Below are 25,995 nucleotides of genomic sequence, written 5' to 3' on the forward strand. Positions count from 1 at the left end.
CACCTTTGGAGCCAGGGAATTACTTCTTTGAAATGTAAAAAAAAAAAAAATCTGCCATCCTAGAATTTTATACCCAATGAAGAAGATTTTGGACATTTTCCTCACCCACCACTACTCTTTCCATAAAAGGTAAATTAATAATATAGAATAGTCGGTTTATGATGAACTCTCCTTATATATTAAGTCTGCACAGACTATCTTTAAAAGAAAAGAAACAAGAGAAAGCAATTGTTTAAAGGCTCTTGAGAGTGACCAAAAGTAGGCACCTGTTGGAGAGGATTTAAACATGAAGAGAATAAAACCACATTGGGTGAGATTAATCTTCTGAGACTACTCCTCAGTCTCAGTGGGGTGAGATGATAGAACTCATGCAAAAGCTATAGAGGAGTTTGGTTCTTCCATTCTGGCTGGAGATTAAAAGAGGGGAAATTCAGGAAGAAGGGACTCATAGATGGGGTACTCCAAATTCTGCACGGGAAGTTTTGCACAACTACAGCTGGCTCCTGAATACTTAGGGTTCGTGAGAGAAAACTGGAAGGCTGAACAAACTGTCCAGACATGTCAGTGTCTGTCCAGCATAAAAGAGACAGAATTTGTAATTCTATTCCTTCCAAGTTAGAGGTAAAAATCTTCAGCTTTTCTATTGAAATTTCAAATGAGTCACACATTAAAGAGTATAGATGACATCCCGGTAATCAGAGACTCACTTGAAAAATAATGGTAAAACTACAATAGACTTTAATAAATTTATAAAAGCTCCATGAGTTTAAGATTGACCCACAAGTAATTTAACTGTTTTCTAATACAAAACTAAAGCATTTTTTAATATAAAACTGACCCACTAGTAATTTGACCATTTTCTAAAATAAAACTAAACTCTTAATTATAAAAGTAAGAGTTATTATAACATCTTGTCAATAATGTATGATGTATAATTAAAAAACAGACAGACATGGAAAGAAAGAAGAAAATATTACCTGTGGTTAACAATAAAATAAGTCAGTGAACAGCTCTTACTCACATTTTGCCAGTTGCCCCACTAATGTTCTGAAGAAGGAAAAGAAAAAAAATCACTTTCTTTGGCATGGTTTGAGGAAGATTGTGGTCATAGATTCAATTCAGGATCATATTGATATATTGCATTTAGTTGTCTCTTTAGTCTCCTTTAACCTGTAACAACTACATTATCTTTGTTTTTCATGACCATGACACATAGAAAAGTTCAGGCTAGAAAACTTATCTATATATGTAGTCGTATATATGTATGTCTTGACTTGATGTTCAGTTGCTTCAGTCATGTCCAACTCCTTCCGACCCTATGGACTGTAGCCCACCAGGCTCACCTGTCCATGGGATTCTCCAGGCAAGAATACTGGAGTGGTTGCCATGCCCCATGTCTCCTGTGTCTCCTGCATTGCAGGCAAATTCTTCACCCATGAGCCACCTGGGAAGCCCGGTCACATATATATGTGTCTATACATGTTTTCCCTAGATTTGTTTGCTTATAGAGCATGGAGTCAGACTGCCTTGGGCAGTGTGTACATACCTGTGTCCCATATCTGCTTTGTAAAGTATCATTTCCACTAAAAGAAATCAGTGCCCCTTGGAAAAATTCTAGGATTCGGGCAGAGAATATAAAAGTTGAGCATAGATACAGAAGTCTGCTTTAAGAGGGTTCCACTGACCAAGCCTGATTCTACTTGGTCATGAGATAAAATGATAGTAACAGATTATTACTTGCAGAGTAACTTTAGAATTAATTAACAATTAAATTAATAAATGAATGAATAAATAGATGAAGAAGAAGGAAATGTTTTTGTGTACAGTTCACTGCCAACCAATAAATGTAGAATTCATGAAAGAAAGAAAACACCATTTGGCAGCTACTGTAATTGTTATTTCTTGCAAACATTATATAAATGCTAACTCTAATGATCAAAGTTGAGTTGGAAACAAGGAATTTATGTAGTCTCAAAAACTCTGTCTATAGATACTTAACTAATTACAAAGGAGAAAATAGTAACTTTTAGGGTAGAAATACTTGGCACAACTTATGGTATCCTGTAACTCATTTTTAAAAACATGTCCTTTTATTGATTTAAAAACATTTTTTTATTTCAAATTTGAGTTTAGTTGATAGTTTCAGGTGTACACCAAAGTGATTCAGCTATACATACTTAATTGATTTTTATATTCTTATATTTTAAAGAGATCATTTGAATTCAGGCCTTTACTTTGAACCTGATGTTGAAACATACAGATAGCCAAACAAAATTGTTTTTACTTTAGGTGAGTGCTCCGGTTGTAACATCTACCACTCAGGAAAAACCAAAGGATAGTGATCAGTTTGAATGGGTGACTATTGAACAATCAGGGGAATTAGTTTATGAAGCGCCAGAAACCATTGCGGCCGAACCTCCACCTATCAAGTCAGCAGTACAGACCATGTCTCCCATACCTGCCCATTCTTTGGCTGCTTTTGGATTATTTCTTCGGCTTCCGGGTTATGCTGAAGTGCTACTGAAAGAGAGAAAACACGCCCAGTGCCTTCTTCGCTTGGTTTTGGGAGTTACAGATGATGGAGAAGGAAGTAAGTGTTGAGTGTTACTAATAAAATTTGATGTAGGTGGGTTGTGTGAAATTAATTCAGTTGTGCTTACAAAATTGCTGGTCATCTTTGGAGGCATTTAAAGATGAAGGAGATATTTAGATCCTGCCATCAAGTAGCTAATGTGCTACAGTAATAGCAATGAGGAATGTCTATACACATATAGACTTAACAAGTTATAAAAGCCTTGAGAGAAGTACAGTATTATGGAGACTTACAAGTGTGAGATTATTTTCTTATGAATAAAACAGCATTATAGTTTTTAGTGGGCCCTTCAAGGAAATCATCAGTTGTAGACTGAGAATGGTTATTTCAGAAAGAAGGACTGCTTTGAGCAGTGTTTATGTGCTCATGTTATATGAGAGGGAGATAAAATTTGCATAAAGCAGCACAGAGAACTCATTTAAAAAGCTGTTATTGATAACAGATCATGGAAAAGACCTTAAGAAGGTCTTCTTAAGACCTTCAGATTTTATTCTGAATAACAAACAATTAAGATTTATTTAAAATATGTTAAGTGATGTAGTGATGTGATGAGAATCTTTTTAAAGAATTTTTCTGTCAATCTGGTAAAAATATTTAGATGAAGGAGAACAGAATGAAGAAAATGTAATAATAATCTATTTTATAATATAATGATATTAGAGAATAATAACAGAAAGCCATGATGGTTATTTCCATTGGGCTGACAGTTTTGTTAATAGAAGGAAACAAAGAAAAATCATAGGGTGGTAGCCTGGCAAGTATATTTTCATTTGGTTTACCTTTAGTTCTTCAGGGAATGACCATTACATTTGAGAATCAGAATTTTTTTTCATGTTATTTTAAAATCACGTGGTTTTGATTAGAGGTGATGTCTTTTACATACTATTTAGAGAGTATGCAGTGTTAAACCCTGTACAACAAAGTACATATAATCCAATCAAATTATATGAATTTATTCATGAATCCTTTAACTTGGAAGCTATCAAGTATTATGTATGTACTTTTTTGTGTGTGTTTTCATATTGATGGAATTCTTCAAAAATGTTGACATAATTTTAAATGTGTTCATAACTATTATTAAATTACAGTGTCTCTGTACTAAATACATCCTGGTTGCTTATTTTCAGATATAAATTATGTATACTTATTTTAATAGATCAGAAATTTCTAATTGCTTGAGCTAAGTTTTTTAAGTATCTAGAGTGTAAGAACCATGGTAATTTAGGACTCTTACTATGAGACAGTAGGTATAACCCTAAACTGAAAAGGAAAAGAATTGTCTTTAGGCCATTTCAAACTATTTCTAGTGAATAAACAGTAATGTCTATTAAAAAGCATGATTTTGATATATCTTTTTGCAGTGGTTGTTTCATCTGCCATTCATGTAGAAGTGTTTTTTTGTTTGTTTTGTTTTACATTTAACACTCTGTAGCCAGAACATAGTAGAAAACTTTATTGCAAACAAAACAAAATTCTTTCACTCTTGCATTCATGGTTGAAACTACTTCCAGGGCAAGACTTTCATACTCTTGTAAGGAAGCTTTAATGCTGCATTTTTAGTTCTTAGTTTTTAGTTTAAATTTTTAGATTATAATAATTTTGACATAGTCTATAACAAGTATCATATGAGTATATTTCAACTTTCTTTTGGAGTTTATATATTTGATGTCTTTTTGGACACTTATTAAATATTAAGTATTTAATTTCATTTGTGGTATTTTTTGTGGCTTTTTAATAAATATGATAAAATTTTATATTGTCATTATAAATTTGTGAGCTTCTGTGTTGTTCATTATTGTGGTTTTAAATATTTTTTAATTTTGAGTTCTCTTCTTTTAATCTAGGTCATATCTTGCAATCTCCATCAGCCAATGTGCTCCCAACCCTTCCTTTCCATGTCCTTCGTAGCTTGTTTAGCACCACGCCTTTGACAACTGATGATGGTGTGCTTCTTCGGAGGATGGCTTTGGAGATTGGGGCACTCCACCTCATTCTTGTCTGTCTGTCTGCTCTGAGCCACCATGCCCCACGAGTTCCAAACTCTAGCCTCAATCAGACAGAGGTAGGTTCAATTTTTCTTTAGATCATGAAAAATTGTTAGATTCATGGAGTACAGGCATAGTTTTTTCTGAAGTAATTAGTATTTCAGAGGCTGGGGAACACAGTTTGTTTTGTTTTGATTTTTTTTTTTTTTTTTGGCCCCTAAAACAAATAAACAAAAAGGTTATTTAAAAGAGGATAAAATGAATTGTTCTTTTCTTTCTTAGGCTCTTTCAGAAAGCCTTAAGTTAATCCATCTACTTAAACAAAAAAGATGTTATAGCTTAAAAAGCTTTTCCATTTACCAGGATACACTGAATTTATACTGTGATCCCTTTTCCTTTTTGAAGGTTCTAGTCAGTACAGTAAGGTTCTAGTCAGTATATAAGACAAGAAAAATAAGAAAGAAAAAGTGACCCTGATTCTCTTGAGATGATTTGATTGTTATTTATAGAAATTCCAAAAATAAATAATGGCATAAGTGAGTTTAATGAGGATATAATTTCCAGTTTCAATATATAAAAATAAGTCATTTCTGTATTCCAGCAACAAACATAAAAAGAGCTTTTGAAAGATGTCCTTTAGAATAGCATCAAAAATAGGAAATATCTAGAAATAAATATGAAAAATATATGTAAGACCTCTCATCATAAAATATATAAAACTTTGTAAACAGATACTTATTAATTAGACTTTAATAAACTGAAGTCTCTGTCCATGTTTACCTCTCATGAAGTAGAAAATACAACATTTCATTAGTATTTCTTCCCAAATTGATTCTTTTTCTTTTTTTTTCGCTCAGTTTACAGCATGTGGGATCTTAGTTCCCTGACTAGAGATAGGACCCATTGCCCCTGCATTGGGAGCATGGAGTCTTAACCATTGGACCAGGGAAGTCCCACCAAATTGATTTTTAAGTTTGATGGAACTCCAGGTTTGTTTTGGAGGAAATTGACAAGCTGATTGTAAAATTCATTCAGAAACTCAAAGGGTCAAGGATAGCCAGAACATTTTCAAATAAGAACAATATATCTAGTAGTCTCATATTTTGAAACTTACTGTTAAGCTATGATAATTACAGAAGGTTAGATTGAAGCCCAGCAGACAGTAGAGACATCTACATATATAGTTTTCTGATATTATGACAGAGGTGACTCTGGAACAAAATGGTGATAGGGTCAGTTAAATATTCATATGGAACAAAAATCTTTAGACCCTACTATGCTCTAAATGCAAACGTTAATTCTAAATGGATGGTGAATCTAAATATATATAGTATTGTTCAACATATAACAATACTGTTTTACCAAAAAAAGTAAGAGATACCTTATGATCGATCAATTCCAGAATTTAAGAGAGTAAAAGGGCAAGCCACAGAATGGGAGGCTATATTTGTATATATCTGATAAAGGACTTATATCCAGAATATTTAAAGAGCTTCCAAAATTTCCAAAAGGAACTCAAACCAATTTTCTATAACAACCTAGAAGAGTGGCGTGGGGAAGGAGGTGGGAGAGAGGTTTAAGAGGGAGGGGACATATGTACATCTACGGCTGATTCATATTGGTGTTTGACAGAAACCAACACAATATTGTAAAGCAATTATCCTTCAATTAAAAATAATTAAGTGTAATTATTAAAAATAATTCCCGAAGGAAAAAGCTGACAATGGGATAGAAAATACCAGATGAAAGCTTGAATGGGTACTTCACCAGAAGAGGCAAAGTAAATATTCAGCAAATGTGAAAAGTTGATCTATTGCTTTAGTTACCAGAGAATTACAAGTGAAAACCTTTAGTACTGAGTACACATCAATCACACTGTGTAAGATTTCAAAATTGTCCCACCATACTTGTAAAAATTGTAAAGACAACAGAATTTAATACAATAAGTAATGTAAAAAACAGTAGAGTGGGCAAATAAGCTGTAATATATTATGTAATAGAATATTAGAAGGTGATGAAAGCAAACAGCTATAGCCAACTACATATAACAGAACTGATGAGTTTTATAATCACAGCTAACAAGCTGGATATAAAGAAGTATATGCATCATGATTCCACTTACATAATGTTAAAAATAAAAATAAGTTATAGTGATTAGAGTTTCGTGTTTAGGTTGTAAAGTTATAAAGAAAAGAATGGAAGTCATGAGTAGAAAAATCAGGATTATAATTAGTTTTGTAGAGGAATGTGGGTATGAGGGAACAAGGACAGTTTCTTGCATGCAGTGGTTTAATTCTTGACCTTCATGGTTAAGTTGGTTTCAGTTCATTAAGCTTTACATACTTGTTTTGTGTTCTTACTGTAAATATGTTATACTTTACATTTAGAAATGTTTTTTTAAAAAATAAATAGCTGTTTTTTTCAATAACCCTAATTATTCTAGTGGTAACAGTTTATTTTATAAAATGTGAAAGATGGAATTATTCAGTCATAGATTCATCCAACTCTCCAGATCAATTTATGAAAGTATTGTTTGTACATAATATTCTTTGTTAAAATGTTCCTATTAAAATACTTGCAAAGTACCCTTGAAATTAATACTTAAATGCAAATATTTTAATGAAAATTCTTTAAAGGAGGATTCTTATTACAGAATTAATTTTATAGTCAACAGTAATCATAATTGACCTTTACTGAGTTTGAGGTTATATTAATAAACCAGTGGTTCTCAGTCTTGTTTTTTTTTAATTTCTCTACAACATTCATGTTTTTAATATGTCCTCTATCCCCAAAAGAAATTTTTCTGCACATCATATTCTGAACAAAAAAGAAATTGAGAAGTACTCCTTCTAGAAATAGAAGCAGACTTTCTTGCTATGATTGAAAACATATGATAACCATTACAGAGTCATCGTAGAAGATCTGGCTCATGTCTCTCTATTCCTTTCTCTGCTTTCTCTGTTTAATTTTGAGTCATTGACTCTTTAGACCCTTAGATGCTTTACTCAATCTATTCCTGATAGATTATTTTAAATACTGATAAAAATTTCTTGTATTTATTCTTAAATATAAGCATTTGCTCCCCATTTGTCCCTCCCCCTAACTTGATAACTACCACTTTGCATTCTGCTTTAAGTACTCTGGATATTTCATAAAAATGGAATCATTCAATATGTTACAGTCATACCTTTTGTAACATTGCTTGCTGCTTTGAATTAGCATATTGTTTTTGAGACTCATCCATGTAGCATGAATCAGTACTTAGTTATCTGTTATGGCTGAATAATATTCCATTGTATATATATGCCACAGTTTGTTTATCTGTATAACCATTGATGGGCTTTTGGGCTGACTTTTTGACTGTTGTGAATGAATGGTCTTACTATGAACATTAGTGTAATATATTTGAATATCAGTTTGGTTTTTTTTTCCCCCCTTTGGATATATATATACCTAGGAGTGGAATTGCTGGGTCTTACTGTAATTCTTTGCTAAGTTTTTTAAGGAATTGCCAAACTATTTTCCATAGCAGCTAAACTATTTAAAATTCTACTGGTAATTTGAGGATAAATAAAAGCAAATAGTAATAATTCTTTTCTTTTTGTTATAAGCCACAGGTATCAAGCTCTCATAACCCTGCGTCAACAGAAGAACAGCAGCTCTATTGGGCCAAAGGAACTGGGTTTGGAACAGGCTCTACAGCTTCTGGATGGGATGTGGAGCAAGCCTTAACCAAGCAGAGGCTGGAAGAGGAGCATGTTACCTGCCTCCTGCAGGTATGGTTGTAAAGTTGATATTGTCAGTGATAATAGTTCATCTTTTTGTGTGTGTCTGTGTTGATTTTTAAGTTATATTGGCCTTATCCTCAGCTACTGAGGATGAAAAATAAAAGTTCATTTTTTTATGAACTTTTTCATGAATTTCATTTCATTTATTTTAATGAAAAATAAAGTTCATTTTTAAAATGAAAAAACATTCTCCCTGCCCTGAGTACATTTAATATGCTAGATAAAGATTGCTCTTTGGTGCTTGCAACTCTGTATTCTTCCCTCTTAGCCTCTTCACTGAGAGGAAAGTGACAAAGGCGAAGTTGTCCAATAACAGGAGTGTACCACATCTGCTTTCTTCCTGTCAGCTTCTCATCTAAACCACTATATCTGGACTCTCTCTTTTTTTAAAAAATTTATATACACCCTTGTTTCTCACATTGTGTTGTGTTTTCTAGAAATGGGCAAGGTGATCTAATTTATAAAGTTTTTCATGCAGAAATGAGAAAAGTAGGTTTGTAAAGATTAGCTTTTATTCCTGCATCAACTAGTTGACTAAAATTAGGGTTTTGTTTTTTATTTTTCCGAGCATTAGTTAAATCTTTGAGCATTATTTTTGTAGTTCTAGAATAAGCTTATTTTCATATAGACGCATAAGATTCCATCACCCTCAACTATAAATTGAACCTACTTAGTAAAATAAATAAATCGGAGAAGGAAATGGCAACCCACTCCAGTACTCTTGCCTGGAAAATCCCATGGACAGAGGAGCCTGGTAGGCTACCGTCCATGGGGTCGCTAAGAGTCGGACATGACTGAGCGACTTCACTTTCACTTTTCATTTTCATGCACTGGAGAAGGAAATGGCAACCCACTCCAGCGTTCTTTCAAGTTGCAACTAAGCTTTTAAGTTCATGTTCTTAGGTGGATTGCTTCTATATGTCTGATCATAGCACTGTACATCATCATGAGAAATATATCCTCTTGAAAATGTAAAGGAAAAAAGTCTCATTTTTAATACCTGTATTATGAAGCATTGATCAAGTTGAAAATACATGCTCTTCATATTCAGATTGAACATCTAACATAAAATATGAGATTTTAAATTTGTGAAGCTAAAACTCAGTTTTAAATCCAAGGATTTTTATTTTTAGGTTCTTGCAAGTTATATAAATCCTGCAAGTGGTGCTGTAAATGGAGAAGCTCAGTCATCTCACGAGAGTAGAGGACAGAACAGTAATGCCCTTCCTTCTGTACTTCTAGAGCTTCTCAGTCAGTCCTGCCTCATCCCTGCCATGTCATCTTATCTACGAAACGATTCAGGTAAATCACATTGTAACTAGTCCTTTACAATATCTTAATGGATGAGTACTTTTGTCTACTTATTTATCATTATCACTTTAAATAATAAGGTTCATTTTTTTCGTTTAATAACCTATAACTGAAAATTATAGGGTAAAGGCTAGCAGCTTCATGACAATACTGTGATCCAAACATGGTTAATTGAATTTCTGTGTGTTTTTAACGTTTAAAACATTAGAATGTTTTAAACATTAGAATTGCAGACCATAGTGTTTTGAAGAAAGGCAGACAGATAAACTATACAAATCTGTAGATACTTGACAATGAGTATTAGTTTTTACAAATTCAATTATGAAAGTACCTTAGGTAGATACTTTGCAATATTCAACTGATTATCAACTGAAATTGCTCTTTTATTTCTTTGGTTGTGGAATTATCTTCCAAGAAATGTATCCTTTTCTTAAGTAGAATAGAAAGTTTGTTTTATTTAAACTCAGTTACATACAGGGATTGCCAAGAAAAATAAGCAGTTGGCATCTCCTCATTTTAACTAAGATATTTATTTATTCACTTTTTTAAACTATCTGCTCTTCTTGTATTTGCTTTTATTCGTATTCTTAGTCATGAAAATAGACACACATTCAGTTAGACTATTAAAGAAGAATAGGTAAGGAAAGCAATGGGAATGAATCTTGAAGTCTGTTTTGATGCTTGGTAGCAGTTTAAATGCAAGTAGATGATGGAAAATGTACTTGTATTTGAGAAGGGATTACTGCCGCTATTCTTCACCTTCAAAAAATTATTGTGCTTCCAAACACACTATTTCTGGGACTTCCCTGGCAGTCCAGTGGTTAAACCCTGCACATCCCAATGCAAGGAGTGTGGGTTCGATCCCTAGTAGGGGAACTAAGATCCTACAAAGCTCCTGGTGCAGCAAAAATTAAAAAACAAACAAAACACACACACCATTTCCCAGCCTACCTCAAACTTCTTATAAAAATATTGGTGTTATGTTGAATTGGTATTTTTAGATTGAGCTGTTAGATACATTAGATTTGTCTCTCTTGAAAAAATAGATATCAAATGTACAATATATTTTTTGATAAAGTAAAGCATTTGGCGCTGTAAACACTTAAGTACTTCAGATTGGTGCCAAAATTTAATAGTAAATCATTTAGCAAAACTGAACAGAGTAAGATAAGGTTTCTCTTTATCTCCTTTCTCGTTGTTAAAATATTAATCCTTTCACTTTCAAACTGTATGAAACTGTATGACCTCTCAGAAATTTTTAATTTTGTCTTGTTCTGATATTCAGTCTTTGTGTAACACTGGGCTTTTATCTTTATGGTTTAGAGTCAAAAGAGAAATCTGGTATTACTTTTATTGTTTAAAATAATCTATTCAAGTAGGTGCACTTTCTGGTAAGTGTGTATTTTAATAAATAAGCTGTGATTCTGGTCAATATATGGAAGTATCACAAATTAAATATTCTGTCTTTGGAACTATTTTAGAAATTTAATGTTTGACTTTCCTTTGTGATTATTTTCCCACGGTAGAGAAATTTAGATATATGCTTGAATCTGGTACTGTGTCCAGTGGTATAATTTTAATTGATAGATTTATACTTGAATGTGGTTGCAAAAATAATTTTGAAATTAGATTTTAAGATATATAAATATAAAATAATGAACTAAGTTAAGTATGTCATTAGATAATTGTCAGAACAACTCGTAAATTATGTTTTTAGTAATCAAAATTTTTTGGAGTTTGGGATATATTCTGATCCATCAGTTCAGTTCCGTTGCTCAGTCCTGTCCGACTCTTTGCAACTCCATTGACTGCAGCACGGCAGGCTTCCCTGTCCATCACCAACTCCCAGAGCTTACTCAAACTCATGTCTATCAAGTCAGTGATGCAATACAACCATCTCATCCTCTGTCGTCCCCTCCTCCTCCCTCCTTCAGCCTTTCCCAGCATCAAGGTCTTTTCGAATGAGTCAGTTCTTTGCATCAGGTGGCCAAAGGATTGGAGTTTCAGCTTCAGCATCAGTCCTTTCAATGAACATTCAGGACTGATTTCCTTTAGGACGGACTGGTTGGTTCTCCTTGCAGTCCAAGGGACTCTCAAGTCTTCTCCAACACCACAGTTCAAAAGCATCAATTCTTCGGCGCTCAACTTTCTTTATAGTCCAACTCTCATATGCATACTTGACTACTGGAAAAACCATAGCTTTGACTAGATGGACCTTTGTTGGCAAAGTAATATCTCTGCTTTTTAATATGCTGTCTAGGTTGATCATACGTTTTCTTCCAAGGAGCAAGCGTTTTTTAATTTCATGGCTGCAGTCACCATCTGCTGTGATTTTGGAGCCCCCAAAAATAAAGTCTGTCACTGTTTCCATTGTTTCCCCATCTGTTTGCCATGAAATGATTAGACTGGATGCCATGATCTTAGTTTTCTGATTGTTGAGTTTTAAGCCAACTTTTTCACTCACCTCTCTCACTTTCATCAAGAGTCTCTTTAGTTCTTCTTCACTTTCTGCCATAAGGGTGGTGCCATCTGCATATCTGAGGTTATTGATATTTCACCCTACAATCTTGATTCTAGCTTGTGCTTCATCCAGCCCGGCATTTCTCATGATGTACTCTGCATATAAGTTCAGTAAGCAGGGTGACAGTACACAGCCTTTACGTACTCCTTTCCTGATTTGGAACCAGTCTGTTGTTCCATGTCTAGTTCTAACTGTTGCTTCCTAACCTGCATACAGATTTCTCAGGAGGCAGGTCCGATGGTCTGATATTCCCATTTCTATAAAAATTTTCCACAGTATGTTGTGATCCACCCAATCAAATGCTTTGGTGTAGTCAATAAAGCAGCAGCAGACACAACTGAGCGACTTCACTTTCACTTTTCACTTTTGTGCATTGAAGAAGGAAATGGCAACCCACTCCACTGTTCTTGCCTGGAGAATCCCAGGGACGGGGGAGCCTGGTGGGCTGCCATCTATGGAGTCGCACAGAGTCAGACGCAACTGAAGAGACTTAGCAGCAGCAGCAGCAGCAGATGTTTTTCTGGAACTCTGTTGCTTTTTTGATGATCCAGCAGATGTTGGCAATTTGATCTCTGGTTCCTCTGCCTTTTCTAAATCTAGTTTGAACATCTGGAAGTTCTTGGTTCCTGTACTATTGAATCCTGGCTTTGAGAATTTTGAGCATTACTTTACTAGCCTGTGAGATGAGTGCAGTTGTTCGTTAGTTTAAACATTCTGATCCGTAGTTTTGACAAGCATGGTATATTATTTATGTATGCCCATGTATAATATTCTAAGTAAAAATTATTTATTTCAGGGATATATAGCTTTACTGCTTATGTAAATTACCAATTTTGGTTAAAATGTTAATTTTTAAAGTGACATTTTAATATCTGAACAAAGAAACTTCTTGGAACTTAGTAAAATTTTTATTTTATAAAATTAGTCTTAAGTCCATTTTCCAGTTTTGTCATTGGTCTGTAGAATATTACTTTTGACCATTTGGGGATTTGGGATAAGGAAGAGCACCCAATATAGAATCTTTTATTTCATTCAATTGTCATATCTTTGTTCTCCTTTAATCTGGAAACTTTACCAACTTTTCTTTGTCTTTCATGATATTGATGACATTTTATAGACTATTTTATCACGTATCTAGCAAGTTGTTTTTTAAGTGTGAGAGCAGTGCTAATAATTTTGTGTAAGGCATTGTATTCAAGAAATGGCTCGCTTATGTTGCTAGCATATAGTACACAAAAACACAAGCCTAGTGTAATAGGCTCTTTCGAAAGCCACCCTGAACTATAGTTTGCCCTTGGAGATTATTTCCAGGACCCTCCACCAAAACCAAAACCTTTCTGCTTTATTCTGTGAATGTGTGATGTATTCTTATCAAGCTTACCAGTTCACTCTGGCAGGCGAGATGAAACCTTTCATATGATCTAAGATTTTTATTTTCTCTTAAAAACATAGCACTTTATGTTCCCTCTTAGCCTTTGAGATGTTTCTTTGACCACTTAATTGCTTTTTAGGAGCCCCTTCCCACCGCCCACCCCAAAGAAACAAAAGGGTGCACAAAAGACAAGAAGTGAAGGAGGGAGAGGCTTAACAGTGCTCAGTAACAACCTTGTGCTGGTCAACTATATGTAACAGATTTAGTAACTTTTTAAGTAGAATTTGTGCAGATTTTACCTTCAAAGAACTTAATTCAAAAAGCTGAATCTATAAAATAGTTGTTAGAATTATAAAACAGTAAATTTGAAGCCACAGTTTAGTTGGTAAGTGAAACAAAAAGTGGTTTATATGTTTGTATTAGACTCTTATCTCTGCTGCTGCTACTGCTAAGTCGCTTCAGTCGTGTCTGACTCTGTGCGACCCACCAGGCTCCCCCGTCCCTGGGATTCTCCAGGCAAGAACACTGGAGTGGGTTGCCATTTCCTTCTCCAATGGATGAAAGTGAAAAGTGAAAGTGAAGTCTCTCAGTCGTGTCTGACTCTTAGCGACCCCATGGACTGCAGCCTACCAGGCTCCTCTGTCCATGGGATTTTCCAGGCAAAAGTACTGGAGTGGGTTGCCATTGCCTTCTCCATTATCTCTAGTATCATTTTTTTTTAAAGGAATGATAAAAGCTTCTAAAGAGAGAAAGTAGTTATTTTTATGAGACTTTTTTACTAGATAGGAAGATCCTCATATGAAGTATGTGTTCATTTTAGTTTCTCCTCCCCATATTTTGAGTTCCTTTCATTGTAGTCATGTTATTTTGAAAATTGCTTGTAAACAATGATATACAAGGACCATTTTTCCTCCAGCTGCTGTTTTATATATTCGTGCTATTGAGTAAGACATCAGTTACCCCACTGGCCACTAGATGGCGGGCTCATTTCATTGCCAGAAATATAGCTCAGTTTAGTCCCTAGATCCTGTAGGACTCTTTGCGACCCCATGGATTGCAGTATGCCAGGTCTCCCTGTCCATCATCAACTCCAGGAGCTTATGCAAACTCATGTCCACTGAGTCGGTGATGCCATTCTCTGTCATCCCCTTCTCCTATCTTCAATCATTCCCAGCATCAGGGTCTTTTCAGGTGAGTCAGTTCTTTGCATCAGGTGGCTAAAGGATTGGAGTTTCAGCTTCACCATCAGCCCTTCCAGTGAATATTCAGGACTGATTTCCTTTAGGATGGACTAGTTAGATCTCCTTGCAGTTCAAGGGACTCTCAAGAGTCTTCTCCAACACCACAGTTCAAAAGCATCAATTCGTCAGCGCTCAGCTTTCTTTATGGTCCAGCTCACATCCTTACATGACTACTGGAAAAACCAAAGCTTTGACTAGATGGACCTTTGTTGGCAAAGTAATGTTTCTGCTTTTTAATACGTTGTCTAGGTTGATCATAGGTTTTCTTCCAAGGAACAAGCGTCTTAATTTCATGGCTACAGTCACCATCTGCAGTGATTTTGGAGCCCCCCAAAATAAAGTCTTATCACTGTTTCCATTATTTCCCCATCTGTGTGACATGAAGTGATGGGACCAGATGCCATTATCTTAGTTTTCTGATTGTTGAGTTTTAAGCCAACTTTTTCACCCTCGGCTTTCACTTTCATCAAGAGGCTCTTTACTTATTCACTTTCTGCCATAAAGGTGGTGTCATCTGCATATTTGAGGTTATTGATATTTTTCCCTGCAGTCTTGATTCCAGCTTGTGCTTCATCTAGTCCAGAATTTCTCATAATGTATTTTGCATGTAAGTTAAATAAGAAATACTTTACAGTGTATGAAAATAAGAAATAGCAGGTGAAGTGTTAGAATCTGTCTCATTCCCATTTTGGAAAATGAGATGTTCCTATTTTTAGAAAACAGCACCACTGGGCGCATTAAATTACTTGCCACTAATATAGTAGAACATAGTAGAATATAGTAGAACATTCCAGGAATGTTATCAAGTGTTACAAAATCTTTGCCTTTTTAGTGTTTGTTTCATAGTGTCGTAATAGGAAGGGGCAAATGAAATAAAGAGAAATGTATTCAGTTGCCCAAGTTTAAGTGTTTACCCATAATATGGCCATTATTACTAAACTCACATATTTTCAAATTTTAAAAATGATATAAATAGATTTTTATCAGTACGGTACAGAAAAATGAGTAGACCTGACATGTTAGAGGAAGATCAGAATGAGAAGAGGCACTGTTGCTGCTGCTGAGTCGCTTCAGTCGTGTCCGACTGTGTGCGACCCCATAGACAGCAGCTTACTAGGCTCCCCGGTCCCTGGGATCTTCCAGGCAAGAACACTGGAGTGGGTTGCCATTTCCTTCTCCAATGCATGAAAGTGAAAAGTGAAAGTCAAGTCCCTCAGTTGTGTCTGAGTCTGTGCGATCCCACAGACGACAGCCCACCAGGTCTTGGCTGAGTGATGGTATGTGCTAGTATTAAAATTTCATCATTTTCATTTTATTGGTTTCGTAGTTTTGTAACTAAGTGTAATGGGACAAAACCCATTACAGAAGACTTTGTTACACCATCTGATTTTCCTCACACTGGATTAAAAGTTACTGTATCTTATTTTAGAATATTTCCTCTAAAATTCAGTATTTAAATTAATTTTATGAGAGAATAAGTTAATTTTGTTGCTATGCAAATGTGTTAAATATGACCACATTCTTTATATCCAAAAATTATTACTAAGTTTGTTGTATTTTGTTTAGTCCAACTCTTTTGTGACCCCATGGACTGTAGCCTGCCAGACTTCTATGTCCATGGGATTTCCCAGGCAAGAATACTAAAAAGTTACATAGGAATAAATGTACAGTTGGAACTGTAACTATTTTTCCATGATTATCTTTTAAGATATGCATGCTAGTCATGTAACTTGTAGGGATATTGATTGCACATAGTTATGGATTAAGTTTTAGTATTCAGTCACTTGAAAGGATTTTTATTTTACAGAGAAATAAGTTAAGGATAACTTAACTAAATATTTGAATAATTTATTTTTTAATTCTCACATTAGTTTTTGTGTCTACTCAAATGAACATTCTGTAAACAAATGTTACATTCCTAGATTGTATTGAGGTTTTTATGCTTTAGGTGAGCCTCTCATTTTGTATTTCTGAAGTTGATCAGACAAATAAAATCAGCATATGCTGAAAAACATCAGAAAAGAACAAGATGTTTTTCTGGGTAGTTAGTATTTATTTTCTATGTGATCTTACTGCTTACCTACTAATGGATTAACATAAAGCATGCATTTCTTTTGCAATTTTCAATGTAAATCCAAATGAAGACAGTGATGTTGAAATGTTCAGCATTTATTGATGCTGAATAAAACTTTATTTTCCTATATATTTTGCTGGTTAGCTTTCCCATGTCAAAAAAATTTCCTTTTCCTATATTATGTAGGTTATTAGAAACTTAAAGTGAACATAAATGTAAAAGCATTTTGAATGAAAATGATATTCAGTATGTAGTTTTAGAATAATGTCTGTTGCATCATTGTTTTTGTGTCTTATTTCAGTTACTGTTTCTTGTATGCTTTCTGGAATCCAGAAATAAATCTTTATTGTCCATATAGCCACTGCTGATCCTGGAATAAGGCACCCTGGGTGCTGCCCTACGGGCCAGGCACTTGCCCTGGAATGTTATAATTTTCTGAAAATATTCTTCTAAAGGTTATCCTTAAAAACAAATTTTTTAAAGCTGTATTTTGTCTTGAATGGAACCCAAGAAAGAGACTTGTCAGAGTGTGATAAAGATATACACAAAAACAATTACCAAGAGGTTAAGTGCTATTGCATGGGGGACCTCGGTTTGATCCCCAGGTCAGGAAGATACCCTGGAGAAGGGAATGGCAACCCATTCAGTGTTCTTGCCTGGAGAATACCATGGATAGAGGAGCCTGGCAGGCTAAAGTCCGTGTGTCACAAAGAGTCGGACCCAACTGAGCGACTTTCACTTTCTAAGTACTATCCCGATAATCCTAACATGGTCAAGACAGATTCTTCTTTTTCTTCTTCCTCTTCTTGTTTCTTTACATCTTTTGCTATAAAAATGACAGGAGTACCTATTTTCCCAGAAAAATCTCTTGGTGTAGAAGGAAACAAATATTGTGAAACAAATCCCCAAGAAAGATATCTTTGAACTGTATAGTGAAATAGGAAATACATTTATTATACTTGTGTTTGTTGCATAATTTTTCAGTCTGCACTTCTCTTACTCTGTTGAAGGTGGTGGAAAATGATAGAAAATAAATGCGTTTTAGTAGAACTTCAAAGAATGTTTTATCATTTTAACAGTTGGATAGAATGATAGAAAATATAATGAAAAGGTACATATTAATTAGATCCCACAGTTTATGTATTCTAGCTCTATATTTCGGAGAAGGCAATGGCAACTCCAGTACTCTTGCCTGGAAAATCCCATGGATGAAGGAGCCTGGTAGGCTGCAGTCCATGGGGTCTCTAAGAGTTGCGCACGACTGAGCGACTTCACTTTCACTTTTCACTTTCATGAACTGGAGAAGGAAATGGCAACCCACTCCAGTGTTCTTGCCTGGAGAATCCCAGGGACGGGGGAGCCTGGTGGGCCACCGTCTATGGGGTCGCACAGAGTCGGACACGACTGAAGCAACTTAGCAGCAACAGAAGCAGCAATGGGATATGCATACCTAACTGATATATTTAACATGACTAGCAGTTTATGTCTGCAATGTATGATCACCACATATTTTAACCTAAAATACTGAAGTTATTAAATGTCTGAGTTATTTTTTAAAGTATAGTTGATGTATAATATATAAATTATAGGTGTACAAAATAGTGATTCACAAGTTTTAAAAGTTACAGGCCACTTAGAGTTATTATAACATATTTGCTATAAATATCTGAGTTTTAAAAATAATTAAAAGAGAAGTGTTCATTATCCTCCATTGCATCAGGAATGAAGTATTCCCAGATATCCTACTTTAGTCCACAAAGTGATGAATAACTTCTGTTTACATTCAGAGAAAAAGAAGTGAACAAAAAACCTGACCAACTTCCTGATTGAAGGTGGCAAATGTTTTCAGTTCTCTGGAAGGAGTGGGTCTTTTCCATTAGTAATCCTTGGTAAATTTCACTGAAACTTTTTGGTTTGAATTGATAGCTTCTGCCAGTAATAAGCCAAGCAGTAAATGTTTCCCACTTTTTCTTAGAATTATTTTCAGCTTTTATACTTGCTGAATTGTGTTTCATGAAAAAATGACTAATCTCTATGGTTATGTCTTACAAATTTCTTCTCACCAACCTTTACCCTATGCTGTTTCTTTCCAGCAATTTGAATATCATTTTCCCCACTGAAATGTTTTTTCATATACAGAAAATGGGAATTTTATTCTTTTACCAAGTACTGGTTACTCCTTTCAAAACATAACATTCTCTAACTGAAATAATTATATAGCAGTGTCACACACCTGTATCTGTAGTTGTTGATGGTAAATTCCAAGGTATATTTCAAGCATTGCATAATTCAACCAACAGGTCCATCTGAGGATCCAAAGGATAGTGACTTTACTTGCTTGGTTAGGGTAAGCAGTAAATTGAAATATGCACGTGGCACGTGCTGAGCGAAGAAGTTGCTGTAAGCCATTTGCAGGCGGGGCATTGTGTAACAGTGTTGTGGTGCTGCTCTTCTTTGTCAGGCTAGTGACATTTAATCCTGGAGTAATGATGGCGTGTGCTGTGTGAAACGACACCTGAGGGTTTTCTGATGAAGCTCTGTGTGGCAAAATAGAGAATTACGGAATTCAGGATTGAAACACTTGGTGTATTTTGTACTCATCTGTATTTTATCATTAAGAGACTGTTACGTTTATTGACTCATTTCGTTTGCTGACTACCCAGACATGTTATTTTAAAAGTGCCTGTCTTAAAAAGAGAGGAAAAATTAGCTCTCCCTTAGCTTTCCAGATTCCCCTTCCTGGAGATATTCAGAAATAAGTCTTAAAAAGAAAACATGAATAATGTAAATCAGATATGAATAACCATTTTTCAGGTTCTAGACATAGCATGGATTGCTGTATGCATTAATATCCGGGTGGAATGTGACATTAAAATGAGAACACTTGTTTATGTAACTGACTGTTGTCAAGAAAGTGGAAATATATAAAAGCTTCATTTTTTTTTTGCTGAAAATTTGTCATAAGAAATGACATAGTACTGAAATTTATTTCATGTTCTTTGTAAATCAGGCCCGTAAATGTATGTCTCACTTGTCTCTACTATTCTCAATCTCATTATCCACTGCCTGTTACCTTGCCTCCACAGCTTTTACTTCTGTCCCTCCTTGATATGAAGAGACTATCTTAGCTTTCTGTAGTTTAAGATTCCTAGTTGGAATCTACTTAGTTGAATAAAATAAACACCAGTACATAAAAGGAAGTATCATGTTTCACTTAACTTAGAGGAGCTTTCTTACTTTCTCTGTGGCTGTTTATTTCCAGATTTTAAACTTTTAAAAAATTTTCATGTTTGTCAGATTCTTTTCCCTACTGTCTTCTGTATTGAGTTTTAGCATGTAGGCTGTCCTCAGCTTTATTCGGCTAATGGAGAAGTAGCTTCTCATTTTGTGGGGTTTTTTTTTTGTTGTTCTTGATAACTTTATAACCATTTATTTAAAAAGAAACATCAGTGTGTCTTGAATTACTTATATTGTTGTATAATTTTATGTAAAATAATTTTAGATAGTTTATTTTTAAATTGTTAGACTAATGTTTTAAAAAATTAATCAGTAGACTAAGATTTTTAAAGGAGGCTTTGAGTTTACAGAAAATTGAGCAGATGGTACATTTCCCTGCCCCTCCACTCATAGTGTCCCGTTACTTACATCCTGATTAGTGTGGTTGTGTATGTGTGCCAGTTGTGTCTGGCTCTTTGTGGCCCGCCAGACTCCTCTGTCTGTGGATTTTCGCAGCAAGAATACTGGAGTGGGTTGCCATTTCCCTCTCCAGGGCATCTTCCCAATCCAGGGATTGAACCAGCGCCTCCTGCTTTGGCAGGCAGATTGTTTACCCCTGAGCCACCTGATAGTCTATGTTAGAGTGGTACATGGTACTGTTGATGAGCTAACAGTGACGTATTTTTAACTGAAGTCAGTGTATTAGAGTTTGCTCTGTGTTACACGGTCTGTGGGTTTCGACAAATGCCTGGTATGCGTGCGTCACCATTGCAGTGTCATACAGTGTCATTAGTTTCCCTGCCGTTAGAAACTCTGTGTGTTCCATGTATTCATTCCACCCGCTCGCTCTCTCCCAGTGAAACCTCTAGTGACCACTGATGCTTTTGCTGGCTCCATAGTTTTTCCTTTTTCAGAATGTCATTAGTTGGAACCGTGCACTGTAAACCTGTTCAGATTGGCTTCTTTTACTAAGGAGTATTGTATGCATTTAAGTTTCCTCCATGTCTTTTCTCAGTTTTGTAGCTCATTTCTTTTTTTTGCAGAATAATATTCCATTGTATGGTTATACAACAGTTTGTCTATCCAGTGACCTTTTGATAAACATCTTGGCTGTTTCCAGTTTGGGGAAGTTATAAACAAAGCTGCTACAAACCTTCATGTACACATTTTGTTATCATTTCTGTTCCATTGATCTATTTGTCTTTCACCAGTACTACATTCTCTTGATTATTGTAGCTTTGTAGTAAGTTTTGAAGTCTGATTCTGTCAGTCCTTCAATTTTGTTCTTCTTCAGTGTTTACTTATTTGATAGACATTTGAGTTGTTTATGGAGAAGGCAGTGGCAACCCACTCCAGTACTCTTGGTTATTGTGAATAATGCTTCAGTGAACGTGAGTGTACAAGTACTATTTTCGTTCCTCCTTTCAATTGCTTTGGGTTTTTACCTAGGAGTGGAAGTGCTGGTTCACATGATAATAAGTTATTTCTTTACTTTTTTAAAGTTATTTTTTTACTTTTACAGCGATCTTAGTGCATATAAGATGGCAGATTACTCATGGTGGTTTTGATTTGCATTTCCCTCATGACTAATGACAGTGTGTTTATTGGCCATTTATATATCATTTTTGGAGAATTACCTATTCAGACCCTCTGTTCCATAAGTGAGGCCTAGGCAGAAGGAAGCATCTGTCATAGAATATGGGCATGTAAAATAATGTCAAATTCATTATCACTTTGCATGTCCACCTGTTTACATAGAAAGTCTAGCCTTTTCATATCCTCACAAATATTAATGTTGTGTTTTATGCCCATCAATTAACTTTGGTTTGTTTTTTATAACTTTGGATTTTAACTTGAATTTCCTGAAAACTATAGTGTATTATGTTATAGTATAGAGTTATAATAAGAAGTAGCATTAGGTCATAAATTAAAAAAGAAGCTTTAAATATAACCAAATATATGGCTCAGTGGTAAATAATCTGTCTGCCAGTGCAAGAGATACAGGACACAGGTTCAATCCCTGGGTTGGGAAGATCCCTGGAGAAGGAGATGGCGCCCACCCTAGTATTCTTGCCTAGAAAATCTCATGGACAGAGGAGCTTAGTGGGCTACACAGTCCATGGGGTCACAAAGAGTTGGACAGGATTGAGTGAGCATGCGCACATGCAAATTTTATGTTTTAAAGATGGAGAGTAACATTTCAAGTAAGTAAAGAAAGAATGAACAGTCATACTTTTTACCCCGTTCTCTGCATCATTATTGGAAGGTGTGAAACAAGGGCCTGCTCCTCCATAACTCTGAACAGCTCACTGTTGGTCTCCACATTACCAGAACTAATTTTTTAAGCCAACCCTTTACATACCTTGCCAAACAAAGTCCAGAATTCCTGGATGAGGCCTCATCCCTCCCCATATCTAACCCCAGTATAGTGCTGTGGGCAGTTAGACAATTTCTTCCTCAAGCCGGTACTCTCTAATTCTCCTTCCCTGTTTCAATCTTCTATTTAGCATTCAGTGTACTTAGTAATGTCTACAAAAATTTTTACTCACTTGGTCTTCTCTACCTTGAATGTAAGCTACATGAAGGCAAGGATTTTTGGTTGTATTCTTCACTGCTATATTCCCAGCCTGTCCACCAGTAGGTTTTCAGTGAATAATTAAAGAATAACTAACATAATAAATAATAAAGTTATGGATTAACTTTGTTCAGTAACTGCTATTGGAAAAATGTTGTTAGGTCCTTAACTCACATGATTCACAAAAGGAAATTCCACTTGGGAGGAAGCCACAAACCTAACAAAACCGCTTATAAAAGTTTTAAAAGCAATACATGTTCTTAGAGCATGGAATCCACTGTGAGATGCATGTAGTTTTAAGAAAGAAATTCATTTGATTTGTAGCTGACAACTAAAAGCTACCACTGTCAACTTTCTTTTTTCCCTAACAAGTTGATTATTGAATTTTGCTTTTAGTAAACTGTGGTTGTATCATTCTGTTTTACCTAAGATACAATGGTTTCCTTTCAATTTAATTTGAAAAATATATTTCCATGTCATACTAATAAATGTACTTACTGCCCTAATATATTATTTGGACTGTTTAATTATTTTTATTTGTGATATAACTGAGTAGTTACTTGGGACTTCGCTGGTGATCCAGTGGTTAAGTATCTGTCTTCCAATACAGCGGACACAAGTTCAATCTCTGGTTGGGGGACTAAGATCCCACATGCCATAGGGCCACTAAGCCTGAGCACTGCAGCTAGAGAACGCCAGCACCACAGCCTGTGTTCCGCAATGAAAGAAAGACCCAGCACAGCCAAAAACAAGTAGCAAATTGCTTACTTACAGTTCTTGCTATCTCCCAACTCTGTGCCATGTTCATTTTGTTGTTGTTTTTCCCTAAAAGTGCCTGTTGTATTCTATACATTGATGCTTCACAAACTTCTTCAGTCCATTTACCAACCTACCAATTAATCTCAAGATTGAAGTAGAAGCTACATTGCTGTGGACTTAACTTTTATATTGCACATGTGCTCATTTTATACTTTTCCTCTCTTCCCTCTTACAGTTCTCGACATGGCAAGACACGTGCCACTCTATCGAGCTCTGCTAGAACTGCTCCGGGCCATTGCTTCCTGTACGTGCATGGTGCCCCTGTTGTTGCCTCTTTCTACAGAGAATGGTGAAGAGGAAGAAGAACAGTCAGAGTGTCAGACTTCCGTTGGTACATTATTAGCCAAAATGAAGACCTGTGTTGATACCTACACCAATCGTTTAAGGTACTATTTTATTTCTTTTGACCTCAGCTTTTATGATCTTTTTTAAAAATAACTTTGTTCATTAAAAAAATGATATATGCTGATTAAATACATATATGTGCGAACTATAAATAAAACTATGAAGAAAAAGTATCCACCAAATCCTACACTTAAGTGTTTATTCATGGTGGCTTATCAGACATCTCCATCTGATATCTTATAGCTGTAGGTGGAGTTTTTGTTAAATGTTATCACATTGTACATATTACACAAATAGATGCTAGTTTCACTCAATATTGAGGTGGAAGACACCTTCACTCTAAGTAAATACATATTGCTAATATTGTTCTTAATATTTATGATTATGCATTGTGTATAGATGCTGTATTTTACCTTCCCATCTTTTCATGGACATTTGGGTTGTTTCTAATTTGTAACAACTTCTTACATCTCTTGGGATCTGTAGAAATCTCTGCAGAGTAGATTCATAGAATTAGAACTGTTGGATTTATGGATTACTACTATTTCATTTTGATACATACGTTATAATTTATGCTCTAATGTTTTTGAGAAGAGGATTTATTTGTTGGAGTTAAAGTTAGTATTTTGTCTTCATAGAAAACTGAATTTTTAAATGAATCTTTGGTTTAAGTTTATACCTTGCTAGAAATCAGATGATGAGTTCTCTCATCAAAAAACTTTAAAAATAACCTTTTCCTGGTAACTTTTTCCATTCTCTTAGCAGAATCTGTCTAGTGGTTGTCAGTTTCACTTAAAAGAGATGGCATAAATTCTGATGTTTGCATAAAAATGCAGAATTAGGCTAGAGAAAGTTTATTCCTTTCTTAGCGGTATTTTGAATCAGTTAATTTTCTTTTTCATCTTTGCAGTATGTTTGTCTTACCTGTTCTCACTTGATTTTTTAATAACGTAAAATTTGAGAATCACAGAACAAAAAAAATGACACTTCAAACTTCTAAATTCTGTACCAGCAAAACATGCATGTAAAGATCATAATGACTGTTCCCAGAGATCATTTCATTTTTTATTTTATCTTTACAGTAACCTTGTGCAGTTAACTTTTTAAAAGCTGTTTTACTGACAAACACTGACAGAGAGTTTTACATAGAGTTTGAATATGCTTCATGAAGATCCCTCATGGTATCTGTATTTTTTTACATAGGTATAAAATACAGACTCTGTTAGAAAAAGAAGCCAACAAAGATGTACATATTATAACATTCTTTCTTTCCTTTCAAACTTTTGGCACCTTGAGAACTCATTTTCTGCTTCCCAGAAGGGAAAATCTGCTCTTCTCCAGCCTGTCAAAACTTAAGATACACTTCTTTTCATATTTTCATCAGTATAGAACTCTAATAAAGTGAACAGTATAGTCCAATTTCCTGCAAAGTTTATACTCAATGAAGGTTACCTAAATTCATTTTTAACACTGTTTCAAGATGCAAAGCTTCCCCCTCCCCCTCCCTTCTACCTGCCTACCCAACCTCCAAGTGTATGTATAAAAAACAACACAAAACCAGGATACTCAGAAGAGAATGGTCAAGGCAAATATGTTCTGTTTACGTATCATTTTTAGAGTATTGTTTTAGTGCTTCATCAGGTTTGTAGTTACGATTTTGAAAGTACTGTTTAAGTGTACCACAGCTCAGAACATTTTTATATTATTTTTGTCTCTTTTTCTCAGTAATAAATAAGTGGGGAGGGTGCTGTGCCTGTGGGTGATTCTTTGTGAAGTCCTGGCCACGTCTGTACTTGGGGGCTCTGGGAAAAAATACGTTAGGGTAAATAAAGTAAATCTATTTAATAGACATACTAGTTTACTAATTATGTTCGTGTATTAATTGTATTGCCTTTCTTTTGTCTTGGTATTTCTCATTTGTTACTCTTTGTTTTTCCTTTCTTAAAGCCAAGTTTACATAAAAGGCATGCATTTTACTTTTCCTTCCAAATGAAATTTTAACTTAGCACTCTTTGGTCATCTTAGATAAAGAAAAAACAGATTCTCTTTGTAATTTGCAGGACTCTAGATGATAACTGTGCTTATGTGTAATAATTTACATTGAAATTGTTTTCTCTATATATGTTATACTTACAGTTTTTATATTTTGTGGATG

The 25,995-nt window shown here is 34.9% G+C and overlaps 1 protein-coding gene across 8 annotated transcripts in view; it reads left to right on the plus strand.

Moving 5' to 3' along the window:
• The window catches only part of BIRC6 (baculoviral IAP repeat containing 6), a 213,342-nt gene that overhangs the window by 150,049 nt on the left and 37,298 nt on the right, over positions 1-25,995 (plus strand). For all 8 annotated transcript variants that reach the window (XR_009739323.1, XM_061432032.1, XM_061432030.1 and 5 more), the window contains 5 exons: positions 2,290-2,590; positions 4,438-4,655; positions 8,190-8,354; positions 9,500-9,668; positions 23,671-23,881. Coding sequence is in view for 7 of the 8 variants with exons in the window: in XM_061432032.1 (XP_061288016.1) it covers positions 2,290-2,590; positions 4,438-4,655; positions 8,190-8,354; positions 9,500-9,668; positions 23,671-23,881 (1,064 nt within the window). In the remaining variant the exon portion in view is untranslated. The remainder of the gene's footprint in view (positions 1-2,289; positions 2,591-4,437; positions 4,656-8,189; positions 8,355-9,499; positions 9,669-23,670; positions 23,882-25,995) is intronic.

Source organism: Bos javanicus, chromosome 11 (genome assembly GCF_032452875.1).
Source record: "Bos javanicus breed banteng chromosome 11, ARS-OSU_banteng_1.0, whole genome shotgun sequence".
NCBI lineage: Eukaryota > Metazoa > Chordata > Mammalia > Artiodactyla > Bovidae > Bos > Bos javanicus.